At 46.8% G+C, this 21,324-nt stretch overlaps 1 protein-coding gene across 1 annotated transcript in view; it reads right to left on the bottom strand.

Annotated features, from left to right (window-relative positions):
- Positions 1-21,324, bottom strand: part of LOC126177136 (pyridoxal phosphate homeostasis protein) — a 71,147-nt gene that overhangs the window by 40,519 nt on the left and 9,304 nt on the right. The window contains exon 3 of the mRNA XM_049924408.1: positions 8,378-8,588. Within this exon, the coding sequence (XP_049780365.1) occupies positions 8,378-8,588 (211 nt within the window). The remainder of the gene's footprint in view (positions 1-8,377; positions 8,589-21,324) is intronic.

Raw genomic sequence — 21,324 nt, 5'->3', positions numbered from 1 at the left:
ATAAACATGCCAGAACTATTGTTATGTGTGATCGTTCTTCTCCTTTTCCTGCACCTGCACCACATTCTGACTGCATACAGCACCAAATTTTCAGTTGGTGGCAGAAAGTTTTTTTCCGGCATTTTCTATGCGTGCACCAGTTAATGACGACACCTACAATGTTTCAGCATCCTGCTATGTATAAAGCGTGCACTGTCAAGCTCCCACGTGTTCAGACACAATATCTATTTAATCGTTCTCTTAGTAGAAAGTTAAGTGTATCTAAGTAATCCACTAACATGGGGTACCTATTCTCTCACCTCAACAGTTAAAATACTAATGTATCTAAACCAATTAAAAGCATGAGCACATTGTAATGCAAGGGGGTAGGCTGCATAAACCATCTTGTCAAAAACCAGTGTAACAGATGCACACTTTGTGAATGTGTTAAATCATTCTGTATCTTAAAATAAATGCTTCCTAATTAAGGGAGTACTGAAGCACAACACTCACTAGTGTGCCATGCTAGCATAAAGTAAAATAATGAACAAAACTTTTCTGAAGGTTAACAAATAACTGAGCAAAAAATATTTTACACTTACCACAAAATTTTCCAGAAGTATTTTCACTATACTTCTGTCTTCAGTAATCTTCAATTTATAATTTTCTATTGTATGAAAAACAAGGGAAAGGCAACCACTTACTTATAGCTAATTGATGTGTGGCTCACAGGCACACTCAACAGTATTCACTACATTATGAGCACTCACTCTTCTAGTTGGAGGAAAGGGTAGCACATTAATGCAATGCAAGAGAGTGTCCACATGGTGTTTTTTTTTTTTTTTTTTTTTTTGGGGGGGGGGGGGGGGGACAGTACACGATGTGGACAGGGAAGGAGTGATGTGGACAATGACAGATGAGAACAAGAAAAGGTATGGTGAGGCAGTGGGAAATGGCTTGGCAGAGGCTTAGGCCAGACAAACTGCAAGAATGTGCTGTATCAGTCTGCCATGGGTAAGTGGTTGCCTTTCCCTATTTTACGTATTGTTAACTTCCTGTTTTATTCTATGTTATATGAAACATTCATTATCTTGAACTGAAATTTAAATATGAAGAATGTTAGGACTGCCAACAAATGTAGAAACAAGATACCTGAATCATCAAACTGCCAGTTAAAAGAAAACTGTAACAACCAACTGGTAACATGTGATAGCTAATCGTAACAACGAGGGTCAAAACCCATGAGGGCTGAATATATTCCCTTTTAACAATTTACCAATACACCTCATAAGAGTGCACGTACTATACCATTAAATAACGTAAAATAATAGACTCTAATAAAGTTGGAATCCAACGAACACATTCATGTGTTTAATACACGAAGAAAGTGAACGAACATACCACCTTGTTTAAAGGTTGACAAACCAGTGAACAACTATCAAACATTTTATTCTCATTATTCATAATATCACCACAAATGCTATTTTCTGGATGAAGTACACGTGCAGTGTCCAACATAAACCTGTATGCAGCGTCAGTGGACTATCATCCTCTTTCATAATCCTAGCTGGCATGAGAGTGAAATTCATTGCCTTGAGGTGAATCTACCTAAAGCTCAGTATGAATGATAGGGTATGCTAAGCAGTGAAAATAATTTACAATATTTTGTACATCTAAGTAGTGGCCTAAACTAGGTTTTAATATTATCACAGAGCTATACAGGGAGTATTAAGGTAAATACAAAACTGCAGTGAAGGTAGGTAGGTACAGGAAACCACAAAAAAAACACACACACACACACACACACACACACACTCACTCACTCACTCACTCACTCTCCCCCCCCCCCCCCTCTCCCCACCCATGTCAATAAATGTACAAAAATAGATTCCATAGCTGGTATAGAAACAAACTTTCAACCTTTATACTAATCTTATCAAGAGAAAAATATACATTAGGGTTAACATAAACTCACTCATTAATGTCTTGTATAATATTCCTGGTTAGTTCAAAGGAATTAAAATCTCTGCAAAATTATCCGGGAATTTTTTGTTCTTCACATCAGTCTGTTAATTCAGAATACAATTAGGACTGCATTTCAAGTGTGTGCAAATCTTAATTTCTTTTAAAATATCCATATAATGTTCCTTATCCACCTTATGTAATATAGTTATACAGTTTTCCATGTATCAGCAGTATGCTTGTGCTTCCGGATGTGCTCCAGCTGCTGAATGGTTATTTTGACCTGAATGTGTTCCTGAAACTTTATCGTAAGTTTGCTGCCAGTCTACCCTACTTACATTGATAAGTTATGTTTTTATGTTATATTTCCTGACATGTTTCACACCCGCAAGAATCATCTCATTTTTTCGGTCTATGGAACAAAAACTTAATCTAATATATTATGGACACTGGCCACAGAGATTTTGTGCTGCTGGGCAGCATTGCATGTGTCACAATAAGGAAAGTACATAATAAGTAGAGCAGAGACAAGTGACAAATGGGGAACCTTTCTAACGACGACATAGGCCACAATGGAGAAATGCACTGACCTAAGAAACTTTAACAAAGGCAAGATTGTTATGACCTGGCACCTGGGAATGTACATCTCCAAAATAGCAAATCTAGTGAATCGTACGTATGCTAATGTCATAAGCATCTATGGAAAGTGGTCGAAGGACCATCAAACCATGAATAAGCAACAAAGTGTTTGGCATAAATGCCCCATCACAGAACATGAAGGCTTCATCAGTCTGTTAAACAGGATAAATGGTGATCTTTTACAGATGGGATGAGATAGTAAAATGCTAGTGCACGTAAGTGTTTCTGAGCACACCGTTTGATGCGTATTGTTTAATATGGGGGCTGAACAGTGGAAGTCCCCTTTGTGTTTCCAAGCTGACAAGGACATTATCAAATATGACTGCAATAGGCACTAACTCACTGAAAATGGAAACATGTCACTTGATCAAATAAATCATTTCTTGTTACACCAGATCGATGTTAGCGTCTAGATACTCTGTAATACAGTCAAACGGCTGCTTGGACGATAACCATACCTGTGACGCCAAGGTATGGGAGACATCCACCTGGGATTTCATGGGTCCTGTGGTAATAACTGGAGGTGCCATGACAGCAGTAGAGATGTGACAATTATTGTGGATCACCAGCATCCCTATATGCTAGGTGCCTACACAATGGTGATGGAATCTTCCAGCAGTATGACTGTCCATATCACAAGACCATAATAGTGATATACTGTTTTGAGAAGCACGACAGTGAACTCTTGCTAATGCCGAGGCTGGAAAATTTCCCTAATGTGAATTCGTGGGACACACCCGCACCCAGAAACCATTGGTCCATAATCTGTGTGTTGACATCCAGTGCCGTACAGATCCCGAAATCTACCCACAGCTTGCAGAATCCATGTCACATAAAACTACTGCTGTATTGGGCTCTAAATTTTGACCAACACACTATAAAGAAAGAGGTCATAGTGATTTGACTCATCCTCCTATTTGATCACACTGACCACATGGTTTTGTTATATACATGGCTGACCACAATAATATTTATTTTACTTGAACCTTAAGTTGCCTGGTGATGCCCTACAAAGCTGAAACCCAGTTCACAACAAAATATAAATGGGATATTATGGAACATTAATACTGTGTATTTCAGTTTTTAATATGTCTGTGTTCCTCCAAGTACTGACAGAATAACCCATAAATGTTAAATAGATGGAAATCTCTTAAACAGTGTGTGTAACTGTTGCTAATCTCATTGCCTATTTGGACAGCAACATGTATGCCACTTTTTAAGAAGTTGTCTTATTTTATTGCTACTTTAGCAATATATGGTAAAATTGCAATTTTCATTCTCTTTTCGTGTTTTGCATCCTCAAAAATTCTCATTATGCTGTGATTTTTTCTTCTTCTCTTTTATTTTATCTTTCTCTTATTAAGTTTCAGCTGTACCCATCAGTGCTGAGTATTTAGTGAACTGTGCCTCATTGCTCAACAGTATTCTGTTTGGTGTGTCGGAGTCACAGTGTGGCATAATGTATGCTTATATTTGGCAGGGTGACATGAAGTGCAACAATTTACATATGTTGTGTGTGTTACCCAGAAACATTAAAATGATGTTTTCCCAATGAAAACAGGTATGTTAATATTTAGAAAATTGGAGCCCCAAATTGCTTCCTTCAAGAGTAAATTTCATTTAGTGATGCGAGTCATAAACAGGTCATACAGTTCACTGAACTCACTATCAGTTCCACACAAGAGAATCAGTGTCATCCATTTATATACTGTACACACTATATTATTTGCCACCTGCTGTTGCTCAATGGAAAATTTAGTCTTAATCGAACCACAATTTTTTGTAAGATGTAAGTAAGAGCAGATACAGACTTGGACCACAATTTACTGATGAAGTGCAAGCTAATACTTAACAGAATCATCCAGAACAATCAATGTGGAAATAAGTGGAATACTAAAGTACAGATGAATGATGAGACATGTGACATTCCCTGAGGCTGTAGATACTGCACAGAATGCAGTTCAGTTGAAGAGAGGATTAGTCACTACTAAAAAGAACAATCACAGAAGTTGGACACTGAACATAGGTACAAGGAAGGTAACAGAGAAGAAACCTTGGGTATTAGAAGAAGTACTTCAGTTAATCTGTGAAAGAAGTAAGTACAATAATGTTCAGGGAAAGAAAAGAATACAGCAATATAGCTCACACAGGATTGAAGTAAACAGGAAAGCAAGGTAAAATGGCTCCAGAAAAAAGTGATAAGTTGAAAAATAAATGGGCACCTAGAGAACTGATTCAGTATCTAGAAAACTCTAAACAACCTCTGATGAAATAAAAACAAAGGGCAGAAATATTTAGAGTGCAACAGAAATTCCATAGTTGAACACAAAAGAGAGACAATAGGTAGAAAAAGTACAGTGAAAGCATTTATGAGGGAGAAGACTTGTCTGATAATGTGATAAGAGGAGGAATGTAAGTTGATTTGGAAAACTTGAGAGATACAGTAGTAGTCCGAATTTAACAGAGCTCTAGACGATTTGATATCAAATAAAACAGATGGCATATGAAACATTCTGTCAGAACTTCCAAAACGATTCCAACCAAATGACTTCAAAAATGGTTTGTAGATTATACTAGGCTGGTAAAAACCACCAAAGTTTCAGAAAATATCACCTGCATACAAGGTCGACTCAAGAAATTGTGGTTCATTTGTAATTTTGCAACAATGGTGTGTTCAAGCGAAATGTTATTGGCATTCCTGCAAATACCTGTGTTTAATGTGTAAATTATGGAAGTTTCATTATCATATGTCTGTTAGTTACTGTTCAATGCTATATCAAGTAGAATGTTGTGTCGCACAATTTGGAAATTTTTTTGAGGAGCAACGCGCCTACATTAAATTTTGCATGAAACTTAAGAAGAGACATAGCAAATGATGCAGGAAGCCTACAGTGATGAGTGTTTCAGCCATACTAAGTGTTAAGAATGGTTCACATGGCTTACAAATAGCCATACTGAAGTTAAAGATGTCCACTGACAATGATCATGTCAGGAACATTGACACTGTGCGTGCCAATCTAACATTGACTGTCCGAAAGATTACAGAAGAATGTAACAAATGGCTCTGAGCACTATGGGACTTAACATCTATGGTCATCAGTCCCCTAGAACTTAGAACTACTTAAACCTAACTAACCTAAGGACATCACACACATCCATGCCCGAGGCAGGATTCGAACCTGCAACCGTAGCAGTTGCGCGGCTCCGGACTGAGCACCTAGAACCGCTAGACCACCGCGGGCGGCAAGAATGTAACATTTCAGTTGGATCATGTCATGAAATCCGGACACAGCATCTTGAAACCATTGTGTTGCCACCAAGTTGGTGCCATGGCTCATGAGTCAAGACCAGAAAGACCTTCGCCTCGCAGTCTGTGAAGAGCTTTTGGATCACACAAATGGGAACAAGATGTTCCTTAAGAGTGTCATAACTGGTGATGAGACGTCTCACTACAGTTATGAAGTTGAAGCCAAGGTTCAATCTTCACGATGGGTTGGGAAATGTTCTCCAAGACCAAAAAGAGCTCATCAAGTCATCTCAAATGTCAAAACCATGCTGATAGGTTTCTTTGACTTCGAAGGATTAGTTCATTATGAATTTGTGCAATACGGACATACTGTTAATCGAAGGTACTATCGGGACACGTTGCGATGCCTGAGAGCAAATGTGAGAAGGAAACGACCTGAAATGTGGAAAGACAATTCATGGCTCTTGCATCACAATAATGCACCTGCACTGTAGGTGCGTTAACTACTGCACTATAAGCTCATCACTGAGCCACCTCATCCTCTGTACTTTCCAGACCTAGCTCCTGCAAACTTTTTTTTATTTCCAAAGATGAAAACCCCAGTTAAGGATGAAGATTTCTAATGACAGACAAGAGAAAAAAAAAAAATTCTCAGGTAGCACTTCACACAATCCAGCAAGACCATACCAAGACTGCTTCAGAGAGTGGAAACGGCATTGTGAGGAGAGTATATCAAAGGAGACTATGCACAATAAGTAAAAGATGCGCATAGAAAAAATTTTGCGGGCAGAGATACGGTTTTTTTTTTTAATAGACCTTTTGATACTGAAGATAGAAAGGGCAGACATCATATCTACATCATACTCCACAAGCCACTCAACGGTGTGGGGCAGAGAGTACCTCTGCCACCATTAACTGATCCTCCCTTTCCTGTTCAACTTGTGAATGGCATGCAGGGGAAATGACTGCTGACAAGCCTCTATGTTAGCTTTAATTTCAAGAATTTTCTCATCATGGTCATTTAGTGAGATGTAAGAGGAAGTAACATGCTGTTTGACTCTTTCCAGAAAGTGTTCTCTCACAGTTTCAATAACAAACATCTCTGTGATATACAAGGCCCCTTGTAATGACTGCAACAGAAGTCTGTTGATACCACTGGAACACACTCGCACCTATTAATGATCCTGTGATGGAATGTGCCACTCTTTCTTCGTTATCCTCTACCTCCTAATAGTTCTGCCTGGTAACAATCCCATATTGATGAACAGTACACTAGAATCGGTCAAACAAGTGCCTCATAAGCGCCTTCCTTCCTGGATGAGCTACATTTCCTTAAGATTCTTCCTATGAATCTCAATATGGTATCCACTTTTCCTCCTATTTGTTTTATGTGGCCATTCCACTAGAGGTTGTTCTGGATGGTTACTCCTAGATATTTTAAACTAGATTCCGTTTCCAGCAATTTGTCACCAACAGTGTAGTTTTACTGTAACTAACTTCTTTTCCTGTATATGCTCAATATGTTATATTTATTCACATTCAGGGTCAACTGTCAGAGCGTACACCACCATCAATCCTGTGCAAGTAATTCCACCAATCAATACTGTCTTCTGGCGTTGCTACTTTCTAATGACAACTGCATCACCTGTGAACAGTCTTTAAGAGCTCTGACACTTTCTACTAGATCATTTATACACATTGTAAACGGTAACAGTCCTATCATATTTCCGTGGGGTACTTTGCAAATTACCTTCACATCTACCAATTTTATTCCATTAAGGCATAGGCTTTAATCCAATCGCAAATATTGTCTGATAATCTGTAAAGGTCATTTTTTTTTCGCAAACCTGCAGTGCGGGATGGTGTCAAATGCCTGAAGGCAAGGAACACAGCATCACCTGAGCACAGTTGAACACAGTGTTATGAATCTCATGGAGGAACAGAGTGAGCTGAGTTTCACAAGATCTGTTTGTGGAACTCATGTTGATTTTTATAGGACACACGTTTGTTCTCCAAAAACTTCATCACTATTGAGCGTGAAACATGTTCTAAAATTCTACAACAGACTGATGTCGACGATATAGGCCCATAATTAATGCACCTATCCTATGGCCCTTACTGAAAACAGGAATGACCTGGACTTGTTTCCAGTCTCTAGGTACCCTCTATTGCTCTAGTTATCTATGATAAACTGCTGCTAGAAGGGGTGTAAGTTCTTTCACATAATCTCTATACAATCTTACAGGCATATCATCTGGTCCTGACGCCTTGCTACTATTAAGCAATTCTAGTTGCTTTTCTATTCTGTGATCGGCTATCTCAGTATCTGCCATTTCGGCCTTCATCCAATAATTGAAAGCAGAGGGATATTATGGTCTTCCACAGTTAAACAATTTCAAAAGCCCAAAATCAGTATTTCAGCCTCCTCCTATTTCTGTGCCAGTGTGGCTACTGAGTAACTGAATGGATACGGCTCAACCAAAGATAAAATTATTTACTGTAGAACAAATGTATTTGCATGTTATTACACATTTATAAAAACATTCTTACCTTTCTCACCACTGGTATTTACTTGAACCATGACTTTCAGCTTGCTATTGTGGTGTAGTTTCTTCCAAGCAGCATCTAAAGCTGACGCCAATTTCTCAGAATGCAGTGTTTCTACCATGAACAAACCAGGAGTACTTACAACCTTGTTCACTTTATTTCGTTGCAAGTGGCCAATGAAGTGCCAACAAATTTCTGGACATTTTTTGCAAATCTGGAAGGAAATTTGCAGCATTATTTTTCCGTAAATATTTCATTATAAAACAGAAAAACCTAAAAGGAAGAAGCCACATCTGGTATTAGTAGGTTTGATTGCTCTTCTGACTGATACCAGACTTCTCCATTTCAAGTAATAGTGCTACGTACATTATTTTAAAAAGTTTGAGGAAGCAAAATTAATTTTAACAATATTTCTGCAACTTTTATGAAAAAGAAAACAATAGAAAATCTAACAAGAAACTGTGGGCTTAATTAATGACAAAAATACAAATAATTTGGCACTTCTTTTTGTAACAAAACTTCAAAGTTAACATGTTATTATCCAGCAAGTAAGTACTGTTGTCAGACTGCAATAGCAGTTCTGTATGCACCAAGGTGTCAAATCTCCCAAAAATCACAGATTCATACTCTATCCAGTCACAGAAGTATAAGATTCAGTACAAACTTTGCATATGGTATGTGTTAATGTACTGCCTGCCTGTATGACACACATGCCTGTGTGTTCTTTTATTATCTCTGTTTTAATACCAACAATGCGAATTTCGAACTTACTTCTTCCAAAACTAAAAAGAGTAATCACTGTTCTTTACACAAGCTGTCAAAAGTAATATAAAATATATTTTCATAAAAATGACACAACCAACAAACCCGATAACGAACACTGCATCTTCATCTACATACACTGAACAGCCAGAAAATTACAATCACCTATCTCATTGCCGGTATGTCCACCTTTGGCATGGATAACAATGGCAACGCGTTAAGGTATGGAAGCAAAGAGGTGTTGGTAGATCACTGGAGGGAGTTGGTATCACATCTGCACACCTAATTCCCATACATTCTGGGGAGGGGGGGGGGGGGGGGGGGGCACGGGCAATGAGCTCTGACACCACATTCGATCCCATCATCCCACATGTGTTCAATTGGGTTCAGATCTGGCAAGTTGAGGGGACAGGACATCAATTGGAACTCGCCACTGTGTTCCTTAAAGCACTCCATCACACTCCTGGTCTTGCGACAAGGTGCATTATCTTGTTGAAAAAATGCCACTGCTACTGGGAAACATGATTGTCATGAAGGGGTGTACAATACTCCTTGGGTACCAGATTGCCCTGCATGAGCTCTGCTGGACCCATGGAAGCCCGCTGGATTTTCCCCAATGCATAATGGAGCCACCGCCAGCTTGTCTCCGTCACAAAGTACAGGTGTCAAGGAGCTGTTCCCATGGAAGACATTGGATTCGCACTCTCCCACTGCCATTATGAAGATGGTATCAGGATTCTTCAGACATGCAACACACTGCCACTGTCCCAATTTTTTTTTTTTTTTTTTTTTTTTTTTTTTTTTTTTTTTTTTTTTTTTTTGTGGCGCAAAACTTCTATGGTCATTAGCGCCCAGCCCGTGACAGTAAAAAACCGAAATTGAAAACCAGCAGCAATGGGAACAAAGTCAGAAAATCGGAGAAACTAAAAATAGAAGAATGCTTAAAAATCTGCTACAGAAAGGGGGTGGTTGTCCCCAAAAAAAGCTTCAAATGACTGACGTCATTTCACTGTCACTAATAAACTGGAGAACGCGGTCGGCTGAGCGCGTGTCATCTGCTAAAATCGACGATAAATCAGGCGATAGCTGTGGACGGGAGCGTAACGGATTAAAATAGGGGCATTCAATTAAAAGGTGTCTTACCGTCCACAGCTGAGAGCAGTGGGGACAGAGTGGGGGAGGATCGCCGCTTAAAAGATGTCGATGGCTAAAACGACAGTGCCCTATCCGGAGTCTAGCTAAAATTACCTCCTCCCGACGACGCGTTCGGGAGAAAGAGGTCCAAGCGCAAGGAAGGGCTTTCACTTCCCGCAATTTATTACGGGGAAGTGCCGACCAATGCGCATGCCATAAATGAGCAACTTGGCGACATAAACCGCTCCGTATATCGGTGAAGGGAAGCGACTGAATAGCTGGCCGAGGAAGAGAAACTGCAGCCTTGGCCGCTATATCGGCCGCCTCATTCCCACAGATACCAGCGTGTCCCGGGAGCCAGAGGAACGCCACCGAGACGCCCCCCAGGTGGAGCAAGCGCAGACAGTCCTGAATCCGGTGGACCAGAGGGTGCACAGGGTAAAGAGCTTGGAGACTGAGGAGAGAGCTGAGAGATTTTTTTTTTTTTTTTTGGTTGGGTTTAAGGGCGCTCAACTGCTGAGGTCATTAGCGCCCAGTCACTGTTGTTTGAGCACAGGGAATCTGGTAAAACTCAAGGGGATGGAGGGGACACCAGAAGGACCCGACAAAGATGCAGACAAAATAAGTAAAAAGATTAAATGTCCTTGGACAATCCAGTTAAAGTTATAAAACGCAGAATACGAGCAGCTGCTCGAGCGTCATCAGCTAAAACATCCGGTAAAGTAGATGGCAGGGACAGGACAACACGAAATTGACTAAAACGGGGACACGACAATAAAACATGGCGCACTGTTAATGCCTGACCACAAGGGCACTGCGGGGCTGGGTCACCGGAGAGCAGGTAGCAGTGGCTAAACCGGCAATGCCCAATCCGCAACCTGGTCAGAAGGACCTCCTCGCGCCGAGATGGTCGGGAGGATGTTGTCCAAGCAGTTGGTAGCGGTTTTACTGCCCGGAGCTTGTTTCCTTGGAGGGATGACCAAGCATCCCACCACAACGACACAAGCCTCTTACATACATCCCCACGAACGTCGGATGACGGGACACAATGGGAGGCTGGCCGAGGCAGGAGGACTGCAGCCCTGGCTGCAGCATCCGCAGCCTCATTCCCAGGCACTCCCACATGTCCGGGAACCCACAGAAAGCTGACAGAACCACCATTATCAGCCAAAGAATGGAGGGACTGCTGTATCCGTTGTATCAAGGGATGGACCGGATAGGGAGCTCCAAGGCTCTGAAGAGCACTGAGTGAGTCAGAGCACAGTACATATGATGAATGGTGGTGGCGGCGGGCATACTGAACGGCCTGATGGAGAGCAAAAAGCTCGGCCGTAAAGCTGGAACACTGGTCGAGGAGCCTGTATTTAAATGTGGCGGCCCCGACGACAAAGGCACAGCCGACACCATCGTCAGTTTTGGAGCCATCGGTGTAAATAAAGGTGTGACCGGCAAGTCGAGCACGAAGTTCGGCAAACCGTGAGCAATACATTGCAGCCGGAGTACCATCCTTCGGGAGTGAGCTGAGGTCGAGATAAATATGAACCGGAGCCTGGAGCCAAGGTGGTGTCGGGCTCTCACCCTCTCTGAAGGTGGTAGGGAGGGCAAAATCCAATTGTCGAAGCAGGCGACGGAAGCGGACTCCGGGGGGCAGCAGGGCAGACACATACAACCCGTACTGACGGTCGAGAGAATCGGCGAAGAAGGACTTGTAAGTGGGGTGGTCGGGCATAGACGACAGCCGGCAGGCATACCGACACAGCAGTACGTCGCGCCGGTAGGTCAACGGTAACTCGGCAGCTTCAGCATAAAGACTCTCGACAGGACTAGTATAGAAGGCTCCGGTCGCAAGACGTAACCCCCGATGGTGGATGGAGTTGAGCCGGCGTAAGAGGGACGGCCGAGCGGACGAGTAGACGAAGCTCCCATAATCCAGCTTCGATCGGACTATGGACCGATACAAGCGAAGCAGGACAGTGCGATCCGCTCCCCAAGATGAACCGCTAAGAACTCTGAGGACATTAAGGGAACGTGTACAACGGGCCGCCAAATAAGAGACGTGTGGAGACCAACACAGTTTCCTGTCCAACGTGAGCCCTAGAAACTTAGTTGTGTCCACGAATCGGAGAACAACGGGACCGAGATGTAAGGATGGCGGAAGGAACGCTTTATATCGCCAAAAGTTGATACAAACCGTCTTTTCTTCGGAGAACCGGAAGCCATTTGCCACGCTCCATGAGTAGAGGCTGTCTAGACAACGCTGAAGGCAGCGCTCCAGGAGGCATGTTCTCTGGGCACTGCAGTAGATCGCGAAGTCATCGACAAAGAGAGAGCCTGAGACATTAGGTGGAATGCAATCCATAATGGGATTGATCGCGATGGCAAAAAGGGCTACGCTCAAGACGGAGCCCTGAGGCACTCCGTTCTCCTGGAGGAAGACGTCGGACAATACGGAGCCCACACGTACCCTAAACTTTCGTTCCGTTAAAAAGGAATCAATAAAAAGGGGCAGGCGACCGCGTAGGCCCCACCTGTGCATAGTGCGGAGGATACCTCCTCTCCAACAGGTGTCATAAGCCTTCTCCAAGTCGAAGAACACGGCTACCGTTTGGCGCCTTCGCAAAAAGTTGTTCATGATGAATGTCGACAAGGTCACGAGGTGGTCAACAGCGGAGCGGCGGCGACGAAAGCCACATTGGACATTAGTAAGGAGCCGTCGAGATTCAAGAATCCAGACTAACCGAGCATTAACCATGCGCTCCATCACCTTACAGACACAGCTTGTAAGAGAAATGGGGCGGTAACTAGAAGGAAGGTGTCTATCCTTCCCGGGTTTGGGTATAGGAACAACAACGGCGTCACGCCAACGCATGGGGACTTGACCTTCGGTCCAGACGCGATTGTAGGTACGGAGAAGGAAGCTTTTGCCCGCCGGAGAAAGGTGTGCCAGCATCTGAACGTGAATGGCATCCGGCCCCGGAGCAGAGGACCGGGACAGTGCAAGCGCACGTTCGAGTTCCCGCATAGTAAAGGGGGTATTATAGGTTTCCAGATTCAGCGAGTGGAAGGAAGGTCGCCGAGCCTCTTCTGCCTCTTTCCTGGGAAGGAAGGCAGGATGGTAATGGGCGGAGCTTGAAACCTCCTCGAAAAAGCGGCCAAAGGCGTTGGCGACAGCCACCGGATCAACAAGGACCGCATTACCTGAGGTCAGGCCAGGTACCGAGGAGTGGGCCTTAATGCCCGACAGCCGGCGCAGGCTACCCCAAACGACGGAAGAAGGAGTAAAACTGTTAAAGGAGCCGGTGAAAGAGGCCCAACAAGCTTTTTTGCTGTCTTTGATGACTCTACGGCATTGCGCTCGGAGTCGTTTGTATTCAATACAATTCGCCAACGTAGGATGGCGGCGAAAGGTGCGTAAAGCACGTCGTCGAGCACGGATAGCGTCCCTACAAGCCTCGTTCCACCAGGGGACGGAAACGCGACGTGAAGAAGTAGTACGAGGAATGGAACGTTCGGCAGCACGGATGATAACAGCCGAGAGGTATTCGACCTGACTGTCACAACTGGGAAAATCGTGGTCCGGAAAGGTTGCCAGGGATGAGTAAAGTCCCCAGTCAGCTTTCAGTATGTTCCAGCTCGAAGGACGTGGGGATGGGGTGTGGTGCAGGAGACGAACGACACAGGGGAAGTGGTCGCTCGAATAGGTGTCAGAAAGGACATACCACTCGAACCGACGGGCAAGAGTGGTAGAACATATTGAGAGGTCCAAGTGGGAGAAGGTATGAGTGGAGTCCGAGAGGAAAGTCGGGGCGCCGGTATTGAGGCAGACAAGATTGAGATGGTTGAAGACATCTGCCAAGAGTGAGCCTCTTGGACAGGATGCAGGAGAGCCCCAAAGGGGATGATGGGCATTGAAGTCGCCAAACAATAAAAACGGCGGGGGAAGCTGAACGATCAGGTGCATCATGTCAGCCCGACTAACGGCAGACGACGGTGGAGTGTAGATGGTACAAACTGAAAAAGTAAAAGCAGAAAGAGTAAGGCGGACAGCTATTGCTTGGAGTGGGGTGGTCAATGGGATGGGATGGTAATAGACGTCGTCCCGAATGAGCAACATGACCCCACCATGAGCTGGGACACCGTCCACAGGGGTAAGGTCATACCGCTCCGAGGTATAGTGGGTAAAGGCAATACGGTCAGTCGGGCGCAACTTGGTTTCCTGGAGTCCAAGGACGAGCGGACAGTGCAGGCGGAGGAGCAGTTGTAATTCCTCCCGATGAGATCGAATACCTCTTATGTTCCAATGAAACAACGCCATCGCTAGTCAAAAAGTTGTGGGAACGAGACGGGGGAAGAGCTGGTCACCTCGACGGCCGCGGAGGGCCAGGTTGCGAGGGAACAACGCTACAACCGACGGGAGGCGGATCCGGTTCCATCGACTGGTCGCCAGCTGCGGCCGCTGTCCCTGGTTGTGTAGGAGGGGCAGCATCATTTGCCGACGAAAGGCCAGCTGAGCGCCTGGCAGCAGAGCGTCCCGGCGAAACTGAGGACGGCCGGGAGCGGCGACTCACGGATGGAGCGTCAGTCGAAACGCGCCGGGGTGGAGAGGGGGATAAAGATTTCTTCTTGGAGGCCTTCTTGGAAGGCCGAGGAGGCACAGGGACGGTGGGCTGGACCCGAAGAAGGTCCTCACGCGCGGGGTCCGTTTTGGAACGCCGGACCTCGGAAGCCGGGGTCCGGAACGTTTCCCCGATGGACGCCTGAGAAGAGGATCGCTTCTCAGGTGGCGTGTGGGGGGAAGGAGGAGGAAGGATGGCCCCTGGGGCAGAGGGGGTGGGGGCCACGGGGGAGGAGGATTTGGAAGGGAGGGATTTGGGAGGCGGAGGCAGAGCCCCCTGATGGGCGGAGGAGGCGGAGGGGGGATAGGAGAGGGGTGAGGATACCGCGGAAGGAGTGGACACAACTGAGGCAAATGAAGTGGTCAATGGCACGGGATGGAGGCGGTCGTACTTCTTCCTGGCCTCAGAATAAGACAGCCGATCCAAAGTTTTGATTTCTTGTATTTTCTTCTCCTTCTGATATGCGGGGCAGTCTGAGGATCTAGGCGAGTGGACGCCAGGACAATTAACACACCGAGGTGGTGGGGTGCATGTATGTTCCTCACGAAGAGGACGGCCACAATCGCCACAGAGGGGCTCAGCCTCACACCGTGACGACATGTGCCCAAAGCGCAAACACCGAAAACAGCGCATAGGAGGCGGAACGTAGGGTCGCACGTCACACCGGTAGCACATTACCTTTACCTTCTCTGGGAGAACGTCCCCCTCGAAGGCGAGGATAAAGGCCCCAGTGTCGATGCGACGGTCTTTGGGGCCGCGCTGGACTCGCCGGACGAAATGCACGCCTCGGCGCTCCAGGTTGGCCCTGAGCTCCTCATCAGATTGTAGCAGGAGGTCACGATGAAAAATAACCCCCTGCGTCCTATTGAGTGCCAGATGTGGGACAATGGAGACTGGGATGTCCCCTAGGCGGTCGCACGCCTGGAGCGCCGCCGACTGTGTGGCGGACGTGGTCTTGATAAGTACGGACCCTGAACGCATCTTGCTGAGAGCCTCGATTTCCCCGAAGATGTCCTCAATGTGCTGAACAAAGAACATGGGCTTGGAGGTGGCGAATGTCCCCCCATCGGTCCGAGAACAGACTAAATAGCGGGGGAAGTACTTCGCTCCAAGCCGGCGGGCCTGTCCCTCCTCCCATGGAGTGGCCAAGGGGGAAGGGGCAGGAGAACCAGAACCAGAAACGGTACTTTTTCTTTTAAAAGACTCGGCCGCAGAGCGACCCGATACGTGGTGACGTTTCATCTGCGAAACGTCCGCCCCGATACCACCCACTCCGACCAGGGGCTCTCCCCACGGGCGCCACCCAGCCGCAGCAAGGGCCACCTGGCAGGATGACCATTGCCGGGAGTCCTGATGCCCCAAGGAGACGGGCATCTACTCCTTGGCCGACGTGGGGAGGGTGCAGCTCAGGTATCGGCAGTACGATCCCTGTGTTGTCAGGGGGCTACAACCTAGAGGGTACATGACGACCCCACCACAACGGGCTGGCTACCGTGCTGGATTTCTGGTGCCATGGAAAGTCCATCATGATCGCTGGTGCAGATGGAGACGCACTATGGGCGTAACTGGGACAACCCAAAAGGCGTTTAGGCCCAATTTGAGCAAAAGTGGGTATGGTTACAACGCCGGTGCAATGCTGAGTGCCAAGGTCTGAGTGCACTTAGGACCAGTGGTACACCACGTAAGGTGTCCTTCCCCAAAAGGCTCGTACTTCTGTAGAAATTTAGAAAAATGGAGGTCAAACCCCAAGGGGGACCATCACATGGAAGGCCGAAACGGTTGAACTCCTTTTAGTCGCCTCGTACGACAGGCAGGAATACCTCGGGCCTATTCTTACCCCGGACCCGCAGGGGGAGAGAGCTGAGAGAATCTGAGCAGATAACGTACTGTAGCCGCTGATGGCGGCGGATGTAGTGGACAGCCTGGAGAACAGCGTAAAGCTCAGCAGTATAAACCGAACATTGGTCGGGAAGCCGAAAGCGATTTGGGGTGTCGCCAACAATATAGGCACTCCCTACACCTAACGATGTTTTCGAGCCGTCGGTGTAAATAAATGTGGCGTCCGTCATTTGTGCACATAGAGCAGCAAATGCCCGACGATAAACAAGTATAGGGGTACCATCCTTGGGAAATTGACAAAGGTCACGGAGCAGGCAGATCCGGGGACGGAGCCAAGGCGGTGCTGTACCCCAAGTTGTCAAGAAGGTTTTAGGAAAGCGGAAGGAAAGAGAATGGAGCAGTTGACGGAAGCGGACTCCCGGGGGTAGTAGGGAGGAGGAGCGGCCTGCATACCCTACATCAAAGGAGGCGTCGAAAAAAAGGTCGTGGGCTGGATTAGCAGGCATGGAAGACAGATGGCTAGCATAACGACTCAGGAGGACTGCTCGCCGATTGGACAGCGGAGGTTCAGCAGTCTCAGCATAAAGGCTTTCCACAGGGCTAGTGTAAAAAGCTCCAGACACTAAACGTAATCCACGGTGGTGGATAGAATCGAGACACCGAAGAATAGACGGCCGAGCAGAGGAGTAGACTATGCTTCCATAATCCAATTTCGAGCGCACTAAGGCGCGATAGAGGCGGAGAAGGACCACTCTGTCCGCTCCCCAGTAGGTACCATTCAGGACACGGAGGGTGTTAAGCGATCGCAGACAGCGAGCCGAAAGATAGGAAACGTGGGAGGACCAGCATAGTTTTCTGTCAAACATAAGACCCAAGAATTTAGCGACGTCTGAAAACGGAAGGTTGACAGGACCTAGATGTAAGGAGGGCGGAAGAAACTCCTTACGTCGCCAAAAATTGACACAAACGGTCTTACTGGGTGAGAAACGGAAGCCAGTTTCGATGCTCCACGAGTGGAGGCGATCGAGACATCCTTGAAGACGTCGTTCAAGAAGGCTGGTCCGTTGAGCGCTGTAGTAGATCGCAAAATCGTCCACAAAGAGGGAGCCCGAGACATCATGAGGGAGACAATCCATAATTGGATTTATGGCGATGGCAAACAGTACAACACTCAGCACGGAACCCTGGGGTACCCCGTTTTCTTGGGAGAAAGTACGGGAGAGAGTAGTGTTCACCCGCACCCTAAATGTGCGCTCTGCCATAAATTCGCGAAGAAAAAGGGGCAGCCGGCCTCGAAAGCCCCAAGAGAACAGTGTGCGGAGGATGCCTGTCCTCCAACAGGTATCGTATGCTCTCTCCAGATCAAAAAATATCGCTACCGTTTGGCGTTTCCGGAGAAAATTGTTCATGATGTAAGTGAAGAGAGCAACAAGATGGTCAACTGCAGAACGATGCTTTCGGAATCCGCATTGGGCAGGTGTTAAAAGACTGCGGGATTCCAGCCACCAAGCTAAACGGTAATTCACCATACGCTCCAAAACCTTACAGACACTACTCGTGAGAGAAATGGGACAATAGCTAGAGGGGAGATGTTTGTCCTTTCCAGGTTTCGGAACGGGAACGACAATAGCTTCCCGCCACCGTCTGGGAAAGGTACTGTCGGTCCAAATTCGATTATAAAGGCGAAGGAGGTAACGCAGACTATGGGTTGATAAATGCAGCAACATCTGGACATGGATTCCATCCGGTCCTGGGGCGGAGGAGCGAGAAGAAGAGAGGGCATGTTGGAGTTCCCGCATGGAGAAAACAGTATTGTAGCTTTCGTGATTTGGAGAGGAGAAAGCAAGATGTCGCACTTCTGCTGCACGTTTCTTCGGGAGAAACGCTGGCGGGTAATTTGAAGAGCTCGAAATCTCAGCAAAGTGCTGACCCAATGAGTTAGAAATTGCGACGGGGTCCACTAAGGTATCATGCGCGACAGTGAGCCCAGAGACCGGGGAGAAACTAGGCGCGCCTGAGAACCGTCGAAGCCGACTCCAAACTTCCGAGGAGGGAGTGAAGGTGTTAAATGAGCTAATAAAGAATTTCCAGCTTGCCTTCTTGCTATCGCGGATGACGCGACGGCATCGCGCACGGAGCTGCTTATAGCGGATACAGTTGGCCAAAGTAGGATGGTGACGGAAATTGCGTAGAGCACGTCGCCGCTCACGTAGTGCGTCACGGCATGCCTCGTTCCACCAAGGAACTGGGGGGCGCTGGGGCAATTCGGAGGTGCGTGGTATTGAACGTTCCGCAGCTGTAAGAATAACGTCGGTAATATGTGTGACCTCATCGTCGACGGTCATCGAATGTCGCGAGAGACGAAAAAAGTGTCCAATCGGCTTGGGCAAATTTCCAGCGTCGCGAGCGCATATATGGCAGTGGAGACTGCAGTCTAAGGACACATGGAAAGTGGTCACTCGAGTGTGTATCATCAAGCGCGAACCATTCGAAGCGCCGAGCTAGCGGAACAGTACCGACCGCAAGGTCCAAATGAGATAAATTTGTCGTGGAGGCAGACTAAAATGTGGGGACCCCAGTGTTGAGGCAAACTAGATCCGCTTGGTGGAAGACGTCTAGCAATAGAGAGCCACGTGGACAAGGATGAGGAGATCCCCAAAGCGGGTGGTGGGCATTGAAGTCCCCAACCAGCAAATAGGGGGGTGGAAGCTGACCAAGAAGATGAAGGAGATCAGCTCGTGCCATTGGTGTGGATGATGGAATGTATACAGTACAAAGAGAGAACGTGTATCCAGAAAGGGAAAGACGGACGGCGACAGCTTGGAAGGAACTGTTTAAGGGGATTGGGTGATAATGGAGAGTATCATGGAGAAGAATCATGAGTCCTCCATGGGCTGGAGTGCCTTCAACAGAGGGGAGGTCATATTGGACGGACTGAAAGTGAGGGAGAACAAAGCGGTCATGGGGACGCAGCTTTGTTTCCTGAAGACAGAAGATGACCGGCGAGTAGGAGCGTAAGAGGACCGACAATTCATCCCGATTGGCTCGAATGCCGCGGATATTCCAGTGGATAATGGACATGGGGTGAAAAGAAAATGGAAGAATGTGACCAAAGTTGCTGTCAACTCAAAGACTGCTCGGAGCTAGCAACCGACAGCATGGAATGGCATTCAGCCGAAGGCAGAAGATCCTGATCCATAGGTTGGTCAGGAGCAGTCCCTGCCACCAGCGATCGGCCGGTTGACCGGCCACCAGCAGTGCGCCTCGGTGACACAGAAGATGGCCGAGGGCGATTTCCGCCAGGTGGTGCTGTAGAGGGGGCACGCCTTGGCGGAGAAGGAGAGGAACTGGGTTTCTTTGTAGCCTTCTTGGAAGAATGTTGTTTAGATGAAGTAGGAACCGATGGTTGTGAAGTTGCGGTACGTAAAAACTCTTCACGAGTATGCTCTTTTTTCGAAGACTTGGCGTCCGACTTTTGGGCTCGAGATGTAGCAGAACCCGACGAAGGGTGAGCCATAGAGTGGGCTGGCGAAAGTGGTGAGGTTGAACGAGCGATCTTTGCGCTGGCCGATCTGACGACCGTGGTACTAAAGGTGAGGTCGCAAGTCTGCGTGGCCGCCTCCTTTGTTGGCCGAGGAGAAGCAAGGACAGTGCTGTATTTTCCTGTCTGAGGCACGGTGGGCTTGCGACTGGCGAATAATTTTCGAGCAGCAAAGGTCGACACCTTTTCCTTCACCCTTATTTCCTGGATGAGCTTCTCGTCCTTAAAAACGGGGCAATCTCGAGAGGAAGCAGCGTGTTCACCCATACAGTTGATGCAGCGAGGGGATGGAGGTGGACAAGCACCCTCATGGGCATCCTTGCCACACGTAACACATTTGGCTGGATTGGAACAGGACTGGCTGGTGTGATTGAACCGCTGACATCGATAACAACGCGTAGGGTTTGGGACGTAAGAGCGAACGGAAATTATCTCATAGCCTGCTTTGATTTTCGATGGGAGTTGAACTGTGTCAAATGTCAAGAAGACAGTGCGGGTTGGAATGATGTTCGTGTCAACCCGTTTCATTACTCTATGAACTGCCGTTACGCCCTGGTCAGACAGATAGTGCTGAATTTCTTCGTCAGACAATCCATCGAGGGAGCGTGTATAAACGACTCCACGCGAGGAATTCAAGGTACGGTGCGGTTCCACCCGGACAGGGAAGGTGTGGAGCAGAGAAGTACGCAGCAATTTTTGTGCCTGGAGGGCACTGTGTGTTTCTAACAACAGGGTGCCATTCCGTAATCTGGAACAAGACTTTACAGGACCTGCTATTGCGTCGACTCCTTTCTGAATAATGAAAGGGTTGACCGTGGAGAAGTCGTGACCTTCATCAGACCGAGAAACAACAAGGAACTGTGGCAACGATGGAAGAATCGTCTGTGGCTGAGACTCAGTATACTTACGTTTGTGAGCAGACTTAGTGGAAGGTGAGGAAACCATTGCGGAAGAATCCCCCATGATTACCGGCGTCTCCGATGGCGCGCTCCTCCCTTGTGGGGGCCCTCTCTGAGGGCACTCCCGCCTTAGGTGATTGTTCACACCTCAGGTCACAC

The sequence above is a fragment of the Schistocerca cancellata genome, chromosome 3, assembly GCF_023864275.1.
Source record: "Schistocerca cancellata isolate TAMUIC-IGC-003103 chromosome 3, iqSchCanc2.1, whole genome shotgun sequence".
NCBI classification, from domain to species: domain Eukaryota; kingdom Metazoa; phylum Arthropoda; class Insecta; order Orthoptera; family Acrididae; genus Schistocerca; species Schistocerca cancellata.
The sequence above is the reverse complement of the archived record's forward strand: the minus strand, read 5'-3'. Positions and strand labels throughout refer to the sequence as shown.